At 34.8% G+C, this 27,194-nt stretch overlaps 1 protein-coding gene across 2 annotated transcripts in view; it reads left to right on the forward strand.

Moving 5' to 3' along the window:
* The first annotated feature begins 10,930 nt into the window (after nt 1-10,930).
* The window catches only part of LOC102800696 (serine incorporator 5-like), a 56,331-nt gene continuing 40,067 nt past the window's right edge, over nt 10,931-27,194 (forward strand). For both annotated transcript variants that reach the window (XM_085506859.1, XM_085506858.1), the window contains exon 1: nt 10,931-11,048. In XM_085506859.1, the coding sequence (XP_085362985.1) occupies nt 11,025-11,048 (24 nt within the window). In that variant the 5' untranslated portion in view covers nt 10,931-11,024. The remainder of the gene's footprint in view (nt 11,049-27,194) is intronic.

The following is a 27,194-nucleotide window of genomic DNA, read 5'->3' on the forward strand; positions in this document are numbered from 1 at the left end:
GTCCTACATTAATGCAACAACAAAACAAATTATTTAACTTTGAGTTATTACATGATAATCACCTAAACGTAAATTACCATTCTGCGAGCTATCTTTTTGTAACGTTTAAAACCGCACAGTTCTGGTAAATCAGAGTAACACAGTGAAAAGAAGTGTATACACTCACCAATCTCACGGCATTAGGGGTTGAGTTTATAACACCCCTCCGCCCTAAGCATGAAATGTGAAAATTATATTACAGTATAATATATTTTCATTTTTTGTAGTTACCTAGGTAATATTGAGGTAACTTTGTAAAGAGATCGGCGGCACCCTCCTACCCGACTAAAAGTTCCCCCGTCCCTTCCCGGGAGATATGGCGTCCAGTCGAAGGGGACATACAACTGTCGATCCATGTGACCTTCCTGACCTCAACGTACGTAAACAATCGAAAAGAAAACAACTTACGTTGTCAATACGTCTTAGTGTCAAATACATTTATGTCTGTTTCTGAAATTAAACAAATAATTAACAAATAGAGAACCTTACATGACAGATTGTAGAATATTGACACATATTTTGTCATAATATAATATAATGTTGTGTAACGAATTTGTATCTTGCCAAAGATTTTTAAAAAAAACTTTGACATCACTTTGAAAGAAGAAAAACAAGAAAAGAGGGTTGCGTACATGTCCCAATATAGGGAGACACAATCTCTGTTTTATTCAACTTAATAAACCGTCGAGTATTACAGTTTTTTACTCTTTCAGTTAAAGTGGTGATATGATATTTACACCGTAGCCCTGCGTACAGTGCTGTGTGTACGGGGACGCGTTCGATTGTTAGATGTCCCCACCACAGCCCTGCGTACCTCCATAAACAAAGTCCGGGAGCGCACCGTAATTGGTGCGCAAGTTAAAAATAAGTAGTTTCCCAGCCGAAATCGGTTGAAATGACGATAGTTATCTGTAACAACCATTACAAAGTTATCTGAAACTTGAAATGTCTTTAAAAAGCGACTAGTAAAGACGGACAAAATGTAAACGCGTTGATACCGGAGGAATTATCCACCGAACGCCGCCATTTTTAATTTCATTCACGCAAGAGAATGTGTTTGTTTTTAGGGCAAAGTAGCCGATTCCATCCACAATTGGACTCCGAACTGGGAGTTCTGGATATATCTGGTGATCGATCATCATTTTTGGTACCTGGGCATGTTATTTCATTAAAACAATTATATTTTTCAAAGTCCCGGACTTTGTCTATGGAGGTACGCAGGGCTGTGGTGGGGACATCTATCAACCGAACGTGTCCTCGTACACACAGCACTGTACGCAGGGCTATTTACACCGTGACTGTTATAGCAAAATATAATGGATGTGCAGCAAATTCAAAGTTGATGCGCAGAGTTTAGAATGAACAGAAGACTAATACAGAGGCGGCGGCACGACCTTACAGGATCATGCTCCTCCTTAAAAAATGGGAATTTGAACCCCCGGAACGCTATTTCCTGCATTTTGAGGAACTCATTTTGCTGACAGAAAGAGTTTCAGCTTGATTTTGGAGGCGCGACTCCCCCCCCCCCCCCCCCCATTTTTTCGAGGGGCGATCGCCTCCTCTGCCCCTGTGCCACCGCCACTGTGATGACCAGAAATTAGATTGAACTGTAAAAATCTCAATTTCACTTCTAATTTGGCACAAGTCACGTATGCCGGGAATCAAAGTGACGTAATCGATGACGTACGCTTATGTTTTCAAGGCATTATGTTTTGCGCATCTACCACTTTAACTTAAATATTGCCATCTCCGACAACTTCGGATCCATGACTACTCGTCATATAATAGTCATATGTAGTATGACCCGTTGGTCCTACACATTATTGGTTTTGTAATTCTTGATTATTGTTAATGATGCAGTATAGTTTTCATGCTTTTTTATAATGTTAATGGTTCATTGGGAGTCGTATAAAATCAATATATAACCCAGAGTTTGTCTATGCACCAACGTTTATCCCAATAAACATGCACTTTTTTTAACCGTTATTATACCGTCAGTCATATCTTCTTGGATAAATCGCGATTTTGCTGGTAACCGTTAAGGGGGTTATTAGACCAGCACTGTAATAAATCACACATGATGAACTATTATTCGAACAACAATTTAAAAATACGTTGTCATATGCTTTATTATCGAGGCCACACAATTTTTAGATGATCTGCAGTATTTCACCGTACGCATCTTTTTTTACTAAATATATGTGTTTGTAGAATTATTTTAATTGTTATTCTAGAACCAATGGGTCGTATGACCACAGGGTCGTATAACCAATTGTTTCTATGACCACATGTGCAACCATAGATCACCGTGACTATCACATGATATAATGATTAACGTTGATACAAGTAAATACAAGGAGATACTAAACTGTTGCTATAACTAATGTAATTGCTATACATTATCCAGAAAAAACATGAAACTTTTCCCGTGTTGGAGGGGATGTGACGTAATAATAACATCTGATTCAAAGAAAGCATTTCACATAAAAGTTTGAACATTCAAGTATGGTCGACTCAGTATGTTAAAATAAAGATAAACTTGACTGTTTGCATATTGCATGCGGCTCGTTCATTTGAGTAGTTCACTACGGACGGAGATTTGATTTTTTTTTAGTTAAGTAAAGTTAATTTGAAACTACTCCAAGTGATCTATATCAAACTACAATAAACAATACTAAGTAAAACACGACGTCAGATTGTGACAATACACAGTCCCTGTTATTACCGGTAGTCGACCTCCTACGTCTATCAAACGGTTACATTATCTCAATTTCAATGCAGTATGGCAAATTGTAGTAATCACACATACAGACAGAGAAACTAGGATATAATAAAAAAACAAATGGTTGCCAGTCATTTTCGTCATCGCCGAGAAACGGCTGCGATTTATGATTTTCGACAAAATGAAACAAATTCGACAGATTTGATTAAATAATAAAATAACACAACCTACAGTATTACTTTTGATTATAGCACTTGTGTGCATACTGCTTACTGTGCCAGGCGTTATGATTTAACTGTGGTGTATCGGCATAGATATGAATGAAAACAAAATGGCTGTTAGTCAGCCTTGTTTGTCTAAATCTAAAAACATTATGACGTGCACATACGTAACCAAATACTATTTGCATGGTGATGATACAAAATCTAAATGAAGTCGTACTGGTCAGCTCCGACATTGCTGTAATTTCGACAATTTTGATCAACACAATCTAGGTACTATGAGTATACTACTTGAGTGCACATTTTTATATATTAGTGGCTGCGATTTTAGGATTTTAGTCAAAATGGCTGTCAGTTCAATAAATTAGTACTACAGTACTTAATATATGCAAACTTTCAGTATGCGATGCATTAGGAATGGAAATGAATACAAACAAAATGGCTGCTAATCGGTCATTTTTGTTTGAATCTCGTGCATCTGCAACCCAATATGCATGAGCAAAATACAAAGTTTGAAATTGGCCTGTTTATCTCCAAGAAAAGTTTCCGAAAACGTTTAAATATAAGAATTTAACAAATTTGAGGAACAAAATGACCACCAGTCAGTCATATTTTGATCAAATGACAATCATCATGCATATGTAAATCATCATGGTCGTTTTGTGGTTACGACTCGGTGACGTAATTCTTACACGACTTGTGTATTATGTGTAATGCTAGAGTACAAGAGAATATTGTGTTATTTCTTTATATATTGGTCATGTCAGGGCCGTAGATAATTGGGATATATACGACGTCTTTGTGTTCGCTTTAATGAATATGTCCTTGTTAGCTTTCAGTCATGTGACCCGGTCTTTCTGTAACTGCTAGTCCAACAACTGCCTAATCAGAATCCCATTATTACGATATACCAACGTAATCTGTCGTTTTTGTGAAAATCTACGCTGCTCATACAAAACAGCGTAGTGATCGATAATCAGTCAAATTGTGGGCTTAAACATTCCATATTTAGTCAATATACTTTTGCTATTGTTAGATTGCTTTTGACAATTGTGAATAAAAATAGGTTAATGGCTGTGTTTAGTATATATGATTTAGAGCACCTCATTTTAAAATAAAAACGGGCATGTCGACGTTACATTGTATAATAATTAAACACCTACTTGAAACATTCCAAAGTATGAAGATAAATTGAAAAAAAAAAAACGTATTGCGGAATATTAAAATAAAACTAATGTTATTATATTTCAGCAATTTTGACCTTTGCTGGAAAGGATGATATATTGAAAAGCGTTCTCACCTAATATTGCGTTGCTGTCCCTGTGGACACTTAGTGGGCACGAGACAGGAAGTAATATATTTTCAATTAAGACGTTGTGTGATATTCGAATTATTGTCACTTGTTATTATAACAGTACGTGTGTTGTACACGTTATTCTGAAAGATACAAGTGTCTGCAAATAAATATGTGTGTGTGTTCAATGTGCCGTGTAAGCGTTAATTTCTGGCGCATGCGTACGAGTAATTTGGCGTCGGTACGCTTAAGATGTTGGGACACTATTTGTTAGCCTGTGTATGTTTCGGTGCATGTGCTTGATTTAACTTCAGCGTTCGATATAGAACAATGCTTTTCTAAGCAGCAAGTTGTAGAACTTTCTGTAAAGTAGTGTTGATAGCCAATATGATGTGAAGAAATTCCTATTATTACGAGTACATTAATAAAAGACAAGCCTTACCTTCTATTGCAATCTGATCCACGCCTGATTCCACGTAAGACTCTTTGCTAACGTTCTCAACCACAACTACAACTGTCCACTTCGCTCTCGTTTCTCGACATTAAGAAGTTTCCGCAACTAAATTACTCCCACGTGATCATCTATCTACCAATTACGCTTCATCAACTATAACTAAAATATCTGGCGCTGCTTATTGGCTGATGGGAAGGGAGCGTCATTTATTCAAATTTCAGGACATATACTAGTAGTGTCCTTAGTTCCGATCGCTGCTAATCACTATGAAAAATCGGTGAAAAAATCGTCAAAATAAGCAATAATTTCGTTTTGATCAGAAGAGTATCTTGTTATAGCATGACTGTTGAAAATAGTGTGTGTTCGTGCTTAAAGTTTTGTGTAATCGCGATTTTTGTTGCAACGTTTACGTGCAACTGTGGTTGGCAGTAACAAACAAATACTTTTATAACAAAATGTATCTCACCCAATTACCAAACTCAAGTTGTTAAAATGTCCTTTGCATTCAGCCACGATTTTCTCGAATCTTTGCTTTTTTTGTTTTCCAGACTGGCGGTTTAATTTTAACAGACAGAATATTTTACAATTAACAATTTTAACACACTTTGAAACATCGACTCTTGAAGATATGTTTTTTACAGGTGTTATTATTGGGATCGGTTGAAGGGATCAAACTAATGGTATTTTCTCGTATATGTCCACGGGATGTGAAGATTAAACCTTTCACAAAATGTGATATTAGTTTCAACAACGGTCATGAAAGGTGCGTTATGGGTTTTCACATGACGTAATACTTAGGCATTCTATGGATTTCAACTGCTGCTTCTAGAATTACTAGCATATATATATGTAGATATTCGCATGACGTCATATCTTGAGGAATCTCAGAACGGACGCTGTTTGTGTACATTAAACTTGAATTAATCGTTTAACCAGCGGGCCCGTGGTAATAATTGCTCTATGTATTGACTGGGTTATTGATAAGAATGAAAAGGAAAACGTCTTTACCACGATGCCAAGTATAAACAGACGAAAATCGATCAAATGTACATCTGGGAGGAAAGCATGACGTAGGTAGTGATATAGAATTATAAATGAATATATACTTCAAACACAAAGCCTACCTAAATATGCATCGACCATGAATTAAAGTTCTTTCACCAAAAGTTCATTCGACTGTTTACTAATAACGTTAATAACTGTTATTTTTTTCTTTCCCTATTTCGTTTCATCAAAGTCCGCCCACTCATTCCTGGAAGTAGCAAAACCCATGGCAACATACTCCCAATTCCATGGTAACATAATTTTTAGTTCCAGTTAGTGTTGTCCGTTCGCATACGCTGCTTGTGCATCCAAGCCGAATATTAACACGGTGAAATGATGCACATAACGCAAGGGTCCAAATTCCGGCGACCATTATAGGCATACCACAACCTCGTAAATGTGAAAATGCCTGCCTCGAAGAGGAAACGTCTAATTTTGCCTAAGTTACTATACTTCATTTTCAATTAGAGGCTACATTGATCACTTGCCAATAGGCATCCTGTAAGCTATTGTTGTCACTACATTTAATAGCTGAAGAAGGATATTGATTGTTTTGAAGAATGCTGTCGATTAAAGTTAAAAATACAAACCATATATATCGGATGTTTTATTCGAATGACATCATTGCAAAACTAAAATAACTTAAGTGTCATTATTGCAAAAACCAACACGAATCCCTTATATTTTGACAGGCAGGCCGTGTCGAAGCTGCGACGACGATTCTAACGAAACAGTACACCGAGCGTTATACACAAGCCAGTATCTGTATGTACACCGTGCTGTTACTGTTATTTCCACAACTCTGTCACAATGACTAATAGCGACTTGTTTTACACGATGCTACAAATGTAAAATCATAGAACACTGTGCAAGCCTGATATTGGGCTGAAGGTGTATACCACTATACATGTTCAACTACAAATAGTCTGTGTCAAATTCGGCGCATTACAATAACTTCCCACTTTATTATAACTTACCGTGTTTTGATGTGTATTGTACATTGCTTAGGCTCTCACAGCATGCTGAATATTATAGCGTTATCATGAAGTACATACTTGTGAGAGGCTTAAACGTTAGCTATTACATGTTTATGTCGGTCTGTAACATCTTGTAGAAAGCATACACGTTAGCTATTACATGCTTATGTCGGTGTGTAACATCTTGTAGAAAGCATACACGTTATCTATTACATACTTATGTCGGTGCGTAACATCTTGTAGAAGGCATACACGTTAGCTATTACATGCTTATGTCGGTGTGTAACATCTTGTAGAAGGCATACACGTTAGCTATTACATGCTTATGTCGGTGTGTAACATCTTGTAGAAGGCATACACGTTAGCTATTACATGCTTATGTCGGTGTGTAACATCTTGTAGAAGGCATACACGTTAGCTATTACATGCTTATGTCGGTGTGTAACATCTTGTAGAAGGCATACACGTTAGCTATTACATGCTTATGTCGGTGTGTAACATCTTGTAGAAGGCATACACGTTAGCTATTACATGCTTATGTCGGTGTGTAACATCTTGTAGAAGGCATACACGTTAGCTATTACATGCTTATGTCGGTGTGTAACATCTTGTAGAAAGCATACACGTTAGCTATTACATGCTTATGTCAGTGTGTAACATCTTGTAGAAGGCATACACGTTAGCTATTACATGCTTATGTCGGTGTGTAACATCTTGTAGAAAGCATACACGTTAGCTATTACATGCTTATGTCAGTGTGTAACATCTTGTAGAAGGCATACACGTTAGCTATTACATGCTTATGTCGGTGTGTAACATCTTGTAGAAAGCATACACGTTAGCTATTACATGCTTTTGTCAGTGTGTAACATCTTGTAGAAGGCATACACGTTAGCTATTACATGCTTATGTCGGTGTGTAACATCTTGTAGAAGGCATACACGTTAGCTATTACATGCTTATGTCGGTGTGTAACATCTTGTAGAAGGCATACACGTTAGCTATTACATGCTTATGTCGGTGTGTAACATCTTGTAGAAAGCATACACGTTAGCTATTACATGCTTATGTCGGTGTGTAACATCTTGTAGAAAGCATACACGTTAGCTATTACATGCTTTTGTCAGTGTGTAACATCTTGTAGAAGGCATACACGTTAGCTATTACATGCTTATGTCGGTGTGTAACATCTTGTAGAAGGCATACACGTTAGCTATTACATGCTTATGTCGGTGTGTAACATCTTGTAGAAGGCATACACGTTAGCTATTACATGCTTATGTCGGTGTGTAACATCTTGTAGAAAGCATACACGTTAGCTATTACATGCTTTTGTCAGTGTGTAACATCTTGTAGAAGGCATACACGTTAGCTATTACATGCTTATGTCGGTGTGTAACATCTTGTAGAAGGCATACACGTTAGCTATTACATGCTTATGTCGGTGTGTAACATCTTGTAGAAGGCATACACGTTAGCTATTACATGCTTATGTCGGTGTGTAACATCTTGTAGAAGGCATACACGTTAGCTATTACATGCTTATGTCGGTGTGTAACATCTTGTAGAAGGCATTATGAAGGGTGCGTTATGGGTTTTCACATGACGTAATTCTTAAGCAATGTATGGATTTCAATGGTAGTAACTAATATTCGTATGTATTCGCATGACGCCATACCTTGAGGAATCCCAAAACAGCGTCCTGTTTGTGTAGATTTAACTTACCAGTATTGGACCGAAAACGTCCGATCAACGCCAACGTGAAATATAGCGCGAAGGAACGCATATTGCGCCAGTAAGTTTTTTAATGGCATTTATGCCAGGATTTCTTCAGTTATTTCACGCTGTTATCGTAGCGTAATTGAATAGTTCAACAGTTATCCACTTTTTGACACAAACGGTCGAGGGATTAAAACCTAAAAATGGCGGTGGTCTTCGCGCCCATTCTCCTTCCCAGATATCATTGCGGCCAGAACACCGAAATATATTCATAGAAATTTAGTATGCAACGCGTGTAAAGTACTGTTACTATTTACACAGATTTCTTGAGTGCAGCATAAATGAACAATGTAAAAACTTCACCAGTTCCAATATATCACCTAATTTACTTGCAACTAATAATTCATTGTTTGTTTTTAATATTTAATTAGCAATATCGTCTTCTTCTGTTGTATTGTTTTATTGCATATATGATTTTCCTGTAGCTATAATTGAATTTTAATTATAAATATAATTTCCCTTTTTTCCCTTCACAATAGCCTTGTTCATTTTTGTTTTAAATTATTTTAGTGTTTCTACTATATAGATTAATGAGATGGTCTGTCCAAATGTTATTATTAATCACATAGAGACATCGAAGACGCTGAGTATAGACCAATAATCATTGTGGTTAATCCCTTTTATTTTCACCAACTGATTTATCATAATTTTTTTTAATTATTTTTTCCTGGCTTAATTTTGTATACTGCTTTTGGCATCTTAATAACTATGTTTAGTACTTTTGAGAAAATGATTTCATCTATAACTTCAAATGTAGGACTTTGAATTGTTTGGTATCTGTAGAAACCTTAGAGATAAGTAACATTTTTTTCGTATTTTTCATATCACAGTGAAAAAAACATGCATCAATCTTGCCTACTAAAAATTTGTTGGTTCATTTTAAATCAGTTTCAGAAAAGTGTCAAGAGTGTGGTGAGAGTTTATTAAAATAAACAAATAAACAATTTAAATTTTATCAAAATGCATGTTTACTTTTAATAATTACAGATTTCAATAAGCCACATAACAATTATCCAATTAAACATTAATTTTTTTAAATTTCATATATCACATTTGAAGATTCCACCACCAAAAGTTTTTCCTTTTGAGGTGCTAACATTGTGTCTCTAATCGAAGTAACAGGCCAGTATTAGATTCATACATTACATAGACCGGTCTTTTATTCAACTGGAGTTACACCAGTCACAAAAATGTGCTAGTCACTCTTCACAAATTAAGCCTAAACTGTCCCTTTGTTGTTTTAATTTTGCACACTGTCACCACATACTTAAACTGTCATATAAATTCATTTTTCAACTAAAACATTTTTACTGGAAAATAATAAAACATAACTTAGAACGAATGAATGGGAATCAGATACACTTACCTACTGTAAAACAAGTCTCTTTAGCTAGCATGTTATTTTAGTTAATCTGAAAAATCTCTAATTCAAGATGTAACTAATTTAGAATAAAGTATATTCTCACAATGAGTTTCTGTTGTTTCTGCATTGGCTCAAAATTGCTAAAATGACATCAATGTGTTTCACGGTATCTATAAAAATTCTATATATAGCAGAAATGCGATCACATCATGTTATCTATCGAGCTCGCTTGGCGACGGAGCGAGTGGCATTTGACCGCTCTCACATCAATATTGACTTATGCTGGTATCTTTCTGGACAAAAAGAATTCGGACAAAACAAATTTTGAATAGAGTGAACAAAGCCAGCAAAACGTAGAATGAAGCCTGGTAGAAAACCTCTAACGAACGTTGTCATAAACTGGCAATAAAAAAAAGTAAAAAAATTAACTTGGTCTCCTTGCCATATAATAGAAGTAAAAATACACCATTCAATAAACTGTTAATTAACTGTAAATTATTTAACAAAGAAAGAAACATACTAGTACTACATGTATTCAACATGAGTAACTCAATAACAAATTTAAATTTACATTGAAATAAAAAACAACAACAGAATAGTATACTAGTATCATCCTATTGCCAGCAAACTTGTAAGAGGATTGAAACAAAATAATAGTTTTCTGTTAACTAATTTTATATTTTATTATTGTTGAATTAGAAATGTCAAATTTTCTGGACGATTGGAATAAAGCATTTTTAAATTAATTGTCTTATATATCCATCTCGCAAAATTACGTGACAGTCACTGATTTTTATGACAAGTATAACACGTACGTTTTGACAATATTAGAGAGATATATCATAGTACAGAATGTGGTTTGAACAAATTTCACAAATTGAAATCGCACTCTTTTTGAAGAAAAAAAATCAAATCATTTGTATTCATTTTAGGCGATATCATCGGCAGTCTCGCGAGATCTGGTGACGGGGTTGGAATACTAGTAACAAACGAAATGAGGTCATTTTTAGTATTTGCATAGAGCTACATTTGCATATGGTGACTTGTGGACTATTGATATAAACAACAAAATCGTGTTATGATCCGATGTGACAGTTCCTAGAACAATACTTATTTAGCCCATAGGAGACGATGGCGGGTTGTTGCAAGGCACAGGTAAGCGGGAGATATTGCAATTAATGTAATTAAGTTCAATTAGTTTGGCCAAGCTGTGTACGACAGCCCCACATTTACATCGCTGCCTCGGCCTTGATTTCGACGGCGAGGCCTGTCAACTACAAATAATATAACGGAAGTTGAGTTTATTGACCAAATCATACGTTGCTTTGCTGTTATTTCTTCTGTGTTAGAATGGGTGCTGTTTTCAGATGTCAGCAGATCTTTTCTGTTCATTAACAGGCAAATGAGTACCCGTGTAATCCGTAATATTTCGTAAATATAGTGGGTTAAATGAACGTCAATGCCGATCAGCTGTTCCCCTTTGTGTGTTGTGAACAAAGCAGGTCTGCGCTGGAATGAGGGAGTTGTCCCGTTCCGTAGTGACGTACACGTTACTAATGTTAATGCATTAGTCAGTGTTATTTACCATCATTATTATATCATAAACCAGTATTGTTTTTTTTCTTTTCGGATGCATGAAGAGATATATTACAATGTAATAATACATGTATGTAGGAAGAAAGAGTGAAAATCATGCATTATGGTCATTAAATTGGGTCAGAGTTCCTCTTGAGATAGAGGCACTGAAAGTGGGTATACACATTTGAAGTTTACATTGGCAATTCAACTTGAACCAAATTACTATATTTTCACAAAATCACAATAGTTAAGAAAATTTGTTCATATGGCAGTAAAATATGGGGTGTATGTAGCATCAAGAATAATGAACAATTTCAAGTGACTATATACATTGATTATGACACAGTCCCTGTCATTATTTTAATGGTAGTTTAGATGATTTTGACATGATTCGCCATGACAGAAATGAATGTGTTAAAAACCCTAAAAAACAGAGGGGAGGGGTTGCTGTTTTATTTAGAAATAGATATAAAAAACACCTCACTGAAATTAAAGGCTGTACAAATAACTTTATTTGGTGCAAAATCAACAAAGCAATACTCAATTCAGACAAACACCTATTTGTTGGTTGTATTTACATTCCCCCTGAAAATTCCTTTATTTATAAAAACAAAGATCTTGACCTATTTAGTCTCTTAGAAAAAGACATCTTAAAATTCTCATCTGAAGGTGACATCATCCTATTAGGTGATTTTAATAGTAGAATTGGCAACTTAGATGATGTAGTCGATGACAGTAAAAACCAGCATCTCCCCCTACCAACTCATTATATCAATGACAATTTTCGGAAACGAAATAACATGGATGTCCACTCATCATACAGTGTAAACAAATTCGGCAGGAAACTAATTCAATTATGCATAGACTGCAACCTAATCATTTTAAACGGTAGAAGTATGGGTGATTCAATAGGTAAATACACATGCCACACACCAAGAGGTAGCAGTACCATTGACTTTGCTATTACTTCTAAACCATTATTTGATAAAATTAATTACTTTAAAGTACATGGTCTCTCATTAATCTCAGACCATTGTTTAATAACATTGTCCATACACGCAATAAAAGATAGTCTTTTCAAAATAAATAAAACACCAAAAACAAATATATTAGACCCCCTGCCATCTAAATATATATGGGATAACCAAGCAAAACATCATTTTGAAACATCACAGCTATTACATAACAGTGATATCGAATATTATCTTAACAGATCCTATAGTGACAATGATACAGACAAGGCAATTATTGACTTTGAAAATTTAATCACCTCCATTGCAGACAGAAGTCTAAAAAAAATCACCCCCAAAATAAAGAAAAAAAAGAAGAAAAAAAAGAAAAATTGGTTTGATCAAGATTGTTGGTCCATCAGAAAAGAGCTGAGAAGCCTTTCAAATTTGCTGGAAAAATTTCCCCAAAACCCAAATATACGTTGTCGTTTCTTCCAAACAAGAAAACTGTTCAAAAAAACCATCAAAGAGAAGAAAAAACAAAAAAAAGCTCTACTACTAAACCAACTTGAAACCTCAAAAGAAAACCCTTCTGAATTCTGGAAAACATTGCGTGAAATGAATAATGAAGAATCGCACAACGAGTGTAATAACAATATAAAACCAGTTGAATGGCTATCATATTTTAAAAAGTTATTTAATGCAAATTCCACATCCCACAGTGACGATTTAACTACTGAATTAAAGAACAAAGAAGAACACATGGCTCTTAATTCTGACTTGAACGGTCCAATTCTAAAAGATGAAATTTTAAAAGGAATTAACCTATTGAAAAATAATAAAGCTTCGAGTCAAGATAAAATTTGCAATGAAATGCTAAAACACAGCCAAGCCAACTTACTGAAAGCCATACATAAGCTTTTTAATATAATTTTTAATTCAAACCACTTTCCAGATTCTTGGAACCTCAGTTTTTTGATACCAATCCACAAATCCGGCTCCAAATCCAACCCATCTAACTATAGAGGCATCGCCATTTCTAGTTGCCTTGGCAAATTATTTACAAGCATTCTAAACATTAGACTAACCACATTCTTAGAAAAAAAGAACATACTTTCAAACAAGCAATTCGGATTCCGAAAAGATCGACGCACAACAGACAATATCTTCATTCTTAAGACAATAATTAACAAATATCTTTATAATAGCAGCACTGCCAATAACAAAGAAAATATTAAAATACAAAAAAATAATAGTAAAAATACAAATAAAATATATGCGTGCTTTGTTGACCTAAAAAAGGCCTTCGACAGTGTCTGGCATCAGGGGTTGTATATTAAATTGTTAAAACTTGGAATATCGGGTAAAATCTATAAAATTATAAAAAATATGTATAGTAAGGTAAAATATAAAGTTAAGAGCAAAGAAGGATTAACTGAACACTTCACTTCAAGGGTGGGAGTAAAACAGGGCTGTAACTTAAGCCCAACCCTATTCAACATTTTCATAAACGATTTACCAGATGTCCTTAATAAACCTAGATGTGACCCACCCAAACTACAAAACACACCTATTAACTGTATAATGTATGCTGACGATCTTGTAATACTTTCTGAATCAAAAACAGGATTACAAACTTGCCTTGATAATTTATCGATATACACTAAAAAATGGCATCTAACTGTTAACACGGAAAAGACAAAAACTATGATCTTTAACAGATCAAACAGACTTCTAGAGAATGATATTTTCTTCTTTGAAGGTTGTGAGTTAATTACTGTAAAATCAACCAATTACCTAGGATTAATAGTAAGCGCTAATGGAAAATTCAAGGAAGGCCTAAAAAGCATAAAAAGAAAAGCTTTAAAGGCCTTATTTTCCTTAAAGGGAAAAACAGGCAAAAATCTAAGTATACCACTGTCACTCTCTCTGTTTGATAAACTAATCAGATCAATTCTCACATATGGTAGTGATGTATGGGGAGATGAAATTTCACTAAAATCACCAATTGAAGATGTACATATAAATTATCTTCGTTTTCTTTTGGATACATCCAAAAACACTACAACAATGGGTTTATACGGCGAACTTGGACGTTACCCATTGGAGACTTTTATCGAAAAACAAATGATAAAATATTTTAATCGTATAAAGAACTCGTCAAATCCATTACTAAAACTAGCTTTCCAAGAAAATAAAGAAATTAACAGTAAATGGTACACCAATATTGATTCCCTTTTAAATAACATCAACCATTCTTACCTGATCGACAGCGATGAAACTCTAACTGCAAGGGAATTAGGACAAATCAACAAAAATATACAAACATCATTCATATCAACTTGGAAAAGTGAATTACATAATGACAATCGATCAAAACAAAATGAAAAAAATAAATTAAGAACATACAGAGAATTAAAAAACAATTTTGCTTTCGAAACATACCTTGTTACCCTGAAAAACATTGATATGCGCGAAAATTTAACTAAATTCCGCCTCAGTGACCATAACTTGAAAATTGAGACTGGCAGACACAAAGGAATACCCCTTGCTAATAGATTATGCAACCTTTGTGATAAAAATGAAGTAGAAGATGAGTATCACCTCATGATGTCATGTAAAAGATATACCCCCGAAAGAAATGTCCTATTCGAAATAGCAAAAACTATAATCCAAAACTTTAAAAATTTGCCGCTAAAGACTCAATTCATAGCCTTGCTAAACAACAGTGGCCTAACACTCCCCGTAGCAAGGTACCTAAAAAAGTGTTTTGAAATAAGACAGCAACCCCAGTGACAACCTTCTCTCACTATTTGAGTTTTGCATTTTGTTTTCTATCTATCGTAGTATCATTATTTTATACTAGCTATTATCTGTAATGTATTAGCTTAGATTTTTTTTTTTTTTTTTTTTTTCTTATCTATTTTCTGTTTTGTAACCTTTTATTCCTTTTTAAACTTTTGTAACCATTGCCAATCCCTCCGGGGAATGTGTAAGTGTTAATAAAATTACCCAATAGTCATTTGATTATAAAATACTCATAGTGTTAAAGTAGTACATGGAACATCTGCAAACAGTTGAATTAATATGTGGCTACAACTCATCATAAAGTGATTTTCCTTAAATCGGGTTATACCAAAGATTTTGAAGATTAGGGTATGCATGCAGCTTTCATCACTATGTATGGTGAAATGTGAGGAAGATTTCTCAAGAAGAAAACTCGCATGATTTGCAAATGTTTGAGAGTAATCCTATTCTGTATCCGTAAATTGAAACAAATCAATTGTAATTTCAAGCATTATAGCATCAGAGATCATAGTGAGTGCCTGGAAATGTTTGATTGCATAGTGTACTAGTGTTTATTTATTGCATCCCCTTATTACTGCACCCCCTGCAACAGTACCTAGTTATTATTAACCCCTCCCCCCACAGTAACACCTAGTTCCTATTGCACTCTGTGCGAAATACATATGTAGTACTAACTTGGCGTTATTGCCTCCGTTGATTTTATTACCCTCTTTTAAAACTTAAAATGTCATAAATATTCATTCTTATTAGGTCCTTTATACTTAGATTACTCTATATTATTGTATGACCTTTGCACTACTGTACTATGTGTTCTCTACTTGGACCATATGTACTGTATACAGGAAATGTACAAAATGTTCAATCTGAATTCTGAGATGAATCTCACAAAAAGTTTATTCTGCTGCCATGCAAGAAAGATACCTCATATAGTTCATGTTTCACTGTCTATTCTGAAGTGATTCAAACATCTTGCAACCCATACCGGGTAGTAACAATATATTTTTAGCTCCGCTGTCGACTTTGTCGAGCAGAGCTTATCATACATGTATGAGTGTCCGTCCGTTGTTCGTGTCAATGTTTTACTTTTTCAACTTCTTCTTGAAAACTATAAGCCTGAATGCTTTGATACTTGGTGTATATGTACCTTGAGTAGACCTCTCTTAGATTTGTTCATTTCATGATGATATCTTCTCTAATTTTGGTGAATATTTTTGTCATTTTTGTTAAAAAGTGATATTTTCGACTTCTTGTTAAAAACCGCATATTCCAATTGCTATGATATTACATATATAGGTACTACATGTGGACCTCTCCCAGATGTGTTCATTTCGTGATGATATCTTTAATTCTCTAATTTTGATGATTATTTTTGTCATTTTTGGTAAAAAGTGATATTTTTAGCTCCGCTGTCGACTTTGTCGAGCGGAGCTTATCATATGAGTGATTGTCCATCAGTGTTCGTCGTCCGTGTCAATTTTTTACTTATTCGAGTTCTTCTTGAAAACTACAAGCCTGAATGCTTTGATACTTGGTGTATATGTACCTTGGGTAGACCTCTCTCAGATTTGTTCATTTTGTGATCATATCTTCAATTCTCTAATTTTGGTGAATATTTTGTCATTTTTGGTAAAAAGTGATATTTTCGACTTCTTGTTAAAAACCGCAAGTCCGATTGCTTTGATATTACATATATAGGTACTACATGTAGACCTCTCTCAGATGTGTTCATTTCGTGATGATATCCTCTATTCTCTAATTGTGATGAATATTTTTGTGATTTTTGGTGAAAAGTGATATTTTTGAATTCTTGTTAAAAACAGCAAGTCTACATATTGTTCATTTTCTACTGATTTTCTTTAATTGAAATGTGCATTGCTAACAGTGGAGCTATCTCAGCCGACTGGCTGCTTGTTTAAATGCTTAGCAAGATTTAGCAAGGCTGTACATAAATAATCAAAAAGAAACATGGTGAAAAAAAAGTAATGACGGGATCTCCATATTATGCACTATATTTAACTTTTTACAAATCGATAATGAGTTTAAATTTAGAACTGTTACAGCCATTTTAATTATGAGCATTAGCAAACTTCTTACCGAGTGAATTGTTATGCAAATTAGCCATTATCTCCACTTGTGTTTTTCAGCTTACCATGGAAGTTCAAATCTAAATAGCTCGCACAATTCTTGTTTATTTTGAGTGAAACTTTTACACAACGTTTATCAGTTATTTATTAACAAATGGGCGTCCGGGCGTATATTTAGTATGTTTTGTTTTCATATTACAAAGTTGTCAAGCAGGATGTGTGCCATATAGTCAATCCCGGTCAGTATTTCACACTTCGAATGTCATTGTCCGAGAATGCAAAGCTTTAAAAATAAGCTCAGACATCCTTTTGTTCGTAGAGACGTTGTCAAAATAGTGTGAAAATGTCAAGACAAACTGACAAAAACTGTGGGAGCTAATTAATTTTCAATCTCTCTAACCAACCAGAAAACACGAATAGAGATAATGGCGTTTTATGAAAGTTACATTAATCGTCCACAAAAATGGCTATTGCATCACGACGACATGCCAAAATCCGTCATACCCCAATGCTCGCTGATGTTCAATCGTCAGATAAAAAAATAAAAAAAAAATATTTACAATACGAGGGAAACGGACGTAAAATATTCGACGGAGTCAAAACCTTGTGAAAACTGTCATGGCATCATGTTATCTTTCCACTTAGAGAGGAGCACAATGGATTACGTAAAGCCGATGAGATATTCATACAGTTATATAAACATAGCGATCGCCATTGAGTGGGTTGAGTCTAAATTTAACTTTCCTCAAACCTTTAAAAAAATACTCTTTATGACGCAGTTTTTCACGATCTCAGGTGAAGTAGACCATGCGAAGTTACACGGCTTGGTTGAAATGGGCCGTAATATTTTGCTACACAACAGCTATTTGCAGTTTTTGTACCCAATCGCTCAAACGCTGGTGAGAAAAGGTCAAAATGGAAGACAACTATTGTAAATCGAAACAGGTTTCATTCAACTACGAGCAGACGCAATGGGTCGATAAAAATTAAACGAACCCTGACCCCTGGAAATACCTCATTCATAGAGTGCCATAGTACCAGAGGTCGCCGAGCATTTGGGCATGTTCCTGCATTGACAATGCTCCGAAATTTTAACACTATCTAGCCAAGACTGTCTGGGTAAGAAAAGCAAAAAATTCACTTCGAGTGCCCACGAACCTGCATCTATACCTTAACAACTCCAAATCAGTCATGCGCAAACCACCATATTTAATATCCCCAATTAAAGTGTTTTTTAAATGGTGTCTTTTCCTGTTCCATAGAAGCTCGGGCTTCAAACTCATATTTTGGTGGAATAGAAATGGAGTTCATTACAAAGAGCAGATTAGTAGCCCCAAAAACCTTTGCAAGTGTAACTGCCACCAATAGTCAAGTCACATGACTTCCATATGCTAAGTTTTATATTAATTTTTTCAATTTTTTGGTGGAAGTTAAGCTCTAAATTTTCTTAACATTATGTCCTATATAAATTCTCAAGTAACGGATTGGTTTTGGGTGGGGGCTATTACATCCATCTTTTGCCAATTATGTTTAAGTTTACTCAACACAAGTAGTTCTTTTTCCCCATATTAATTTCTAGACCAGAAAAATCATGAAACTGTTTTAGAATGGATAGAGCAGTGTGAACAGAATTTTGGTTTCTCATGCAAAGGGCTGTATCATCTGCATAGCCAGATATTTTTGTTCATGCTCATATGGCAACATAATACCATCTATTTGGTCACATGATCGAATGACCAGTTCACATTCCAGTTTATATCTACACCCCCTGTTGATGTGGTCGGATTTCCAGCACTGTATGATGGGGAAAATACCCCGGAATTCCAACTGTTCATGGAGAAACAGAATCTGGAAATCCAGGCGAGTATGGAAAAAAAATTCCTGGAAATCCAGGAGTTATGGCTACTAAATAAAATATTGCCTAGTTCATCTTGCCACATACCGGTTGATGAGGTTGGATTTCCAACAGAATGACTAAAAAAACTTGGAATTCTGATTGTATATGGTAAAAAAATTGGGTCAGTATGAAACAGTTATTACTGAAATTAGATAAGGATGGTGGCACTAATGAGCTCATCAACACCGTTAATCAGTTTGGATTGCCATTATCAAATATAAAATTTTGAACTTGGTAAATTAGTATATGATGAGAGTTATATTTGGAAATCCTACTCTGTATGGTGGCACAATGGAACTCATCAACACCATAAGTAGGAACTATAGTTTTGGATTTCTATCACTGTATGGTGAATGGTGATTTGGAAATAAAACTTTGTATGACTTATACACCCATGGAAATTATACTCTGCATGAAGTAAACACACAAGCTCATCAACAGGGGGGTGCAGATATAAACTGGAATGGCCCAATAGCCAACAACTCTATGGCAATTACAAAGAGAGCTGTGGACAATGGACAACCCTGTCGGATGTCCCGATATAACTTGAACCAACCTAATGAATGGCCATTATTAAGTACATAGCTTTCAATGTTGTTATAAAATACAGAAACCCATTTCTTAAAAGAATCGCCCAAATTGAACAAGTCGAGAGCTTTATGCAAGAAATCCCATTCTAGGGTATCAAAAGCTTTTGTAAAGTCAACAAACAAAAGTGCTCCCGGTTGACCACTATTTTCACAGTAATCATTAATATCTGTAATAAGTCTGATATTGTCAACAATTTTTCTACCTGGTATAAAAGCAGACTTGTTTTCATGAATAATGGAGGGTAAAATATTTTCAAGCCGTTTAGCCATGCATCTATTTGCAATTTTGTAATCTGCATTGAGCAGCGATACTCGTCTCCAATTATGCAAATCAGGTTTTGGCAATAAAGTTATAACAGCTTGTTTTTGTGTGGTAGACATGACACCATGATTGAAACTGTAATTTAGTGAGGCCACCAATGCATCCCAGAAAAATAAATAAAATTCAGGGGGTAGCCCGTCACTGCCAGGTGATTTGTTATATATAATTTCTAATTTTCATAAAAATGTCCTGTTCACCAGTAATTTCGTTTTGATCAACCATCAATTTGGTTACAGTTTTCTTTTTAAAATTATGTTTTTGTAAGTTAAAAAAATATTTGGTACTTTTTTCACCCTTCTGATACCATTGTATGCGTGAACGTATAGCAGAGCCCTGAATCTTATGATCAATAATGCTATCAAGTTCTTTTTTTAAAGCTTCATACTGCATCAAAACATCCTTCTCCAAATTGTCATCAATTTCTTTTTCTAAATTTTACAACTCTTTTTCCAATTCAATTTCTCTATCCCTTCTTTCTTTTGCTTGTCGCTTTGAGAATTCAACAGTAGCCTGACAAATATTGTACTTCAAGAATTCAAAACGAGTTTTGTGGTCAATTAATAAAGTATCACGCAGAATATCATTAATGGTTTTATTAATACTTTCCATATAAGTATTGTCCTCTAACAGGCTACAGTTGAATTTCCAAAAACCAGGGCCTCTACGGGAATCACCTCCAACAGAAATCGAAATCACAATTGCATCATGGTCTGATTTTGTGCAAGGATGAATATCACAAAGTTTTACCTGATTATTCAGATGTTTAGAAATCAAAAAGTAATCCAAACGCGTTGCAGCATTTCCCCTTCTCTATGTAAACCTATATGTATTAGGATTGAGTTCTCTATAAATATCAATAAGATTATAACATTTCATAAAAGATAACATTTTCTTTCTGAAAGTTGATCTTGGATCAATATTTTCACCTCATTTATCTATTACTGGATTTATTGGTATATTAATTAAAATCACCTCCCATAATCAATATACTGTAAGGAAAATTACTTGATGTCTTAACAACTGTTCTTCTTCTCTATTCGGAACATATATATTTCCAATCAATGCCTTAAAGCTATCAATATCTATTTCCAGAAAAATAAATCTACCAGATGCATCTTTGACAATTTTAGTGTGTTTTATAGTTGTATTATTATGTAATAAAATTGCTGTCCCACAGCTTGCCCATGTTCCATGCGAAAAGAAAATGTCTCCTCCCCAGCCAACCTTCCATTTGTGTTCATCCTCTGAACTGCTGTGGATTTCTTGCAGTAAAATTATATCTTCTTTTTGCCTCCTACTAAACTAATAACATTTAATGAATACATGTACTACAAACACAAAACAAATAAAACATGCATACATAAAAGTTCAAGTTCAAAAAAAGGAAAAAAAAACCTGGATAACAAAAGTAAACAAAAGCTGCTGCTCCAAAAAATCCAATATGCTATTTTAAAGGTAACAGACAGTCAATAAATGCCATGTTTATCAGAAAAAAGAATAAGTTGTATCCCAACGTAAATAAACAAAGTGCACGTGCAAAGGAAAGCAATTTCCAATGCCACACACAGCACCCTTTTACTCTAACGTACCCTAAATAATACACGATGTCAATGGGTGACAATGTACACCTACTAACAGGTGCGGAACCTTTGTTTTTATATATTTTTTTTAATTAAATTTCACACGTGCAGTTTTTTTTTATTATTTTAGAATTACATTTCAGGTCTCACATGTTCAATTTTTTGTTTTTCTTTTTATAGTTATAAATTTCACGGCTCATCATTAAACATACTATAACCTAAAGCAAAGTAACATGTATAAAACTACCCACATTGAGAAATGGTGCAAGACAAAAGCCTAATAAATATATAATGTCAATGGGTTTTTAAAGCAATCCATCTATATACATGTATAATTTACCTTAATGGAAGGACGGCTTCTTCCCTTCTTCATACGCGGTTTTCATTATGTCTTTGAACGATTGTTTGCTTCAAAATCTTCATTGATGAGATCGCGAGTAACATAAACATGAGATTCCTTTATTACCAATCTTGCGTTTCTAATCACGGATTCTTTTATTGGTCTGCTGTAGAATTTAGTGATTATATGGTTTGGTGTATTTCTTACTGCGAGCACGATATGCATTTAAAAAATTTTCGATGTGAGGAACACCGGGTGCCACCTTGAAAGCATCAATCAGTAGATTTTCAACGATTTTCATGCAGTTCTCATTGTCAGTTTTTGCAATTCATACAAAGCTCAAGTTATAATTTCTTGAATACCATTCTGTTTTTTTTGCTTCTCTTTGAGTTTGTTGTTTTCAGCTACATTGTATCAACAATTTGTTTTGTTTTCCAAGATCATTCATTCTCGTGATAAGCTGCGTAACTTTATTGTTTCAGTTAAGTTCAAACTTGGTTTGCCGTTCCTTCAATCCTTTTTCCACATCATCAACTCTTCCACTTGTTTGTTTCTGTTCATTTACTAATTTGTAGAGATTTGCATCGATACAGAGGATAGCCTCCTTCATAAAACGTTTGAATTCTTTAACACTCTCATATTTTGTCCACGTATTGCATAATCGACCTCTGTGAGCTTGACGGTGTTGACGCCGACATCGCTTTCAGTTTTTCTTTCACGCTTGCCCTGGTTTCAGTTGGCATCCCTTGTGAACCATACTATATGTATCCCTGGGCAGCATCCACGTCTTTTTAGCTCCGCTGTCGACTTTGTCGAGTGGAGCTTATCATATGAGTGATTGTCCGTCGTCGTCGTCGTTCGTCGTCGTCGTCGTCCGTGTCAATGTTTTACTTTTTCGACTTCTTCTTGAAAACTACAAGCCTGAATGCTTTGATACTTGGTGTATATGTACCTTGGGTAGACCTCTCTTAGGTTTGTTCATTTCATGTTGATATCTTCAATTCTCTAATTTTGGTGAATATTTTTGTCATTTTTGGTAAAAAGTGATATTTTCGACTTCTTGTTAAAAACCGCAAGTGCAAATGCTTTGAAATAACATATATAGGTACTACATGTGGACCTCTCTCAGATTTGTTCATTTTGTAATGATATCTTTAATTCTCTAATTTTGGTGAATATTTTTGTCATTTTTGGTAAAAAGTGATATTTTCGACTTCTTGTTAAAAACCGCAAGTCCAATTGCTTTGATACTACATATATAGGTACTACATGTGGACCTCTCTCAGATTTGTTCATTTCGTGATGATATCTTTAATTCTCTAATTTTGGTGAATATTTTTGTCATTTTTGGTAAAAAGTGATATTTTCGACTTCTTGTTAAAAACCGCAAGTCCGATTGCTTTGATATTACATATATAGATACTACATGTGGACCTCTCTCAGATTTGTTTATTTTGTGAGATATCTTCAATTCTCTAATTTTGGTGAATATTTTTGTAATTTTTGGTAAAAAGTGATATTTTCGACTTCTTGTTAAAAACCAATAGTTCAATTGCTTTGATATTACATATATAGATACTACATGTGGACCTCTCTCAGATTTGTTTATTTTGTGAGATATCTTCAATTCTCTAATTTTGGTGAATATTTTATTTGTAATTTTTGGTAAAAAGTGATATTTTTGACTTCTTGTTGAAAACTGTAAGTCCGATTGCTTTGATATTACATATATAGGTACTACATGTGGACCTCTCTCAGATTTGTTCGTTTTGTGATGATATCTTCAATTCTCTAATTAATTTATTTTGGTGAATATTTTTGTAATTTTTTGGTAAAAAGTGATATTTTCGACTTCTTGTTAAAAACTGTAAGTCCGATTGCTTTGATACTATTCATATTGTTCATTTTCTAATGATGTCTTCAGTTCTTTAATTGAAATGTGCATTGCTAACAGCGGAGCTATCTCAGTTGATAGGCTGCTTGTCTATGCTAAAGTTAACCAATTAGTGCCCAAAGTGTTGTAAAAGAACGATTTTCCAGAGCAGCCAAAACCACCACACCTACACGTATAGACTTTCTAAATATAGGACGGAAACCTGGCAGAAAATAAACATAGAGGCAAAGTTTCTAGTGCACAACCCTCATATTTCTTGATAATAATGATTTTAAATAAATAAGTTTTTAATCAATGACCATAGCAACAAACCAATGACCATAGGAACAAACCAATGATCATAGCAACAAACCAATGACCATAGCAACAAGCCAAAGACCATAGCAACAAACCAATGACCATAGCAACAAACCAATGACTATAGCATCAAACCAATGACCATAGCAACAAATCAATGACCATACATGTAGCAACAAACCAATGACTATAGCATCAAACCAATGACCATAGCAACAAACCAATGACCATACATGTAGCATCAAACCAATGACCATAGCATCAAATCAATGACCATAGCAACAAACCAATGACGATAACAATAAACCAAAGACCATAGCAACAAACCAATAACCATAGCAACAAACCAATGACCATACATGTAGCAACAAACCAATGACCATAGCAACAAACCAATGACCATAGCAACAAATCAATGACCATACATGTAGCAACAAACCAATGACCATAGCAACAAACCAATGACCATACATGTAGCATTAAACCAATGATGATAACAATAAACCAAAGATCATAGCAACAAACCAATTACCATAGCAACAAACCAATTACCATACATGTAGCATTAAACCAATGACCATAGCATCAAACAATTGATGATAACAATAAACCAAAGACCATAGCAACAAACCAATGACCATAGCAACAAACCAATTACCATACATGTAGCATTAAACCAATGATGATAACAATAAACCAAAGATCATAGCAACAAACCAATGACCATAGCAACAAACCAATGACCATACATGTAGCATCAAACCAATGACCATAGCATCAAATCAATGACCATAGCATCAAATCAATGACCATAGCAACAAACAATTGATGATAACAATAAACCAAAGACCATAGCAACAAACCAATGACCATAGCAACAAACCAATTACCATACATGTAGCATTAAACCAATGATGATAACAATAAACCAAAGATCATAGCAACAAACCAATGACCATAGCAACAAACCAATGACCATACATGTAGCATCAAACCAATGACCATAGCATCAAATCATTGATCATAGCAACAAACCAATGACCATAGCAACAAACCAATGACCATAGCAACAAACCAATGACCATACATGTAGCAACAAACCAAAGACCATAGCAACAAACCAATGACCATAACAACAAATCAATGACCATACATGTAGCAACAAACCAATGACCACAGCATCAAATCAATGACCATAGCAACAAACCAATGACCATACATGTAGCATAAAACCAATGACCACAGCATCAAATCATTGATCATAGCAACAAACCAATGACGATAACAATAAACCAAAGACCATAGCAACAAACCAATGACCATAACAACAAATCAATGACCATACATGTAGCAACAAACCAATGACCACAGCATCAAATCAATGACCATAGCAACAAACCAATGACCATACATGTAGCATAAAACCAATGACCACAGCATCAAATCTATGATCATAGCAACAAACCAATGACGATAACAATAAACCAAAGACCATAACAACAAACCAATGACCATAGCAAGAAACCAATGACCATACATGTAGCAACAAACCAATGACCATAGCATCAAACCAATGACCATAGCAACAAAGCAATGACCATAGCAACAAACTCAGGACTACAGCAACAAACCAATGACCATAGCATCAAACCAATGACCATAGCAACAAACAAATGACCATAGCAACAAACCCAGGACTATAACATCAAGCCAATGACCATAGCAACAAACCAATGAATATAACATCAAACCAATGACTATAGCATCAAACCATTGACTACAGTGTCAAACCAATGACTATAGCAACAAACCAATGACTATGGCATCAAACCAATGACCATAGCAACAAACCAATGGCTATAGCAACAAACCAATGACCATAGCATCATACCAATGACCACAGCAACAAACCAATGGCTATAGCAACAAACTATTGTCCATAGCATCAAACCAATGACCATCACAACAAACAAATAACCATAGCAACAAACCCAGGACTATAACATCAAACCAATGACCATAGCAACAAACCAATGACCATAGTATAAAACCAATGACCATAGCAACAAACCAATGACCATAGCAACAAACCAATGACCATCACAACAAACCCAGGATTATAGCAACCAACTAAGGACCATAGCAACAAACCAATGACTAAACATGTAGCAGCAAACCAATGACTACAGCATCAAACCAATGACAATAGCAACAAACCAATGACCATAGCATCAAACCAATGACCATAGCAACAAACCAATGACTATAGCAACAAACCAAAGTCCAATGACCATAGTAACAAACAAATGACCATAGCAACAAACCCAGGACTATAACATCAAACCAATGACCATAGCAACAAACCAATGACCATACATGTAGCAACAAACCAATGACCATACATGTAGCAACAAACCAATGACTATAGCATCAAACCAATGACCATAGCAACAAACCAGTGACTATAACATCAAACCAATGACCATAGCAACAAACCAATGACCATACATGTAGCAACAAACCAATGACCATACATGTAGCAACAAACCAATGACTATAGCATCAAACCAATGACCATAGCATCAAACGAATGACCATAGCAACAAACAAATGACCATAGCATCAAACGAATGACCATAGCAACAAACCAATGACTATAGCATCAAACCACTGACCATAGCAACAAACCAGTGACTATAACATCAAACCAATGACCATAGCAACAAACCAGTGGCTATAGCATCAAACGAATGACCATAGCATCAAACGAATGACCATAGCATCAAACCAATGACCATAGCAACAAACCAATGAATATAGCATCAAACCAATGACTATAGCAACAAACCAGTGACTATAGCATCAAACCAATGACCATAGCATCAAACCAATGACCATAGCAACAAACCAATGACTATAGCATCAAACTAATGACCATAGCAACAAACCAGTGACTATAGC

The sequence above is a fragment of the Saccoglossus kowalevskii genome, chromosome 13 (assembly GCF_978046115.1).
Source record: "Saccoglossus kowalevskii chromosome 13, keSacKowa6.1, whole genome shotgun sequence".
Classification (NCBI taxonomy): domain Eukaryota; kingdom Metazoa; phylum Hemichordata; class Enteropneusta; family Harrimaniidae; genus Saccoglossus; species Saccoglossus kowalevskii.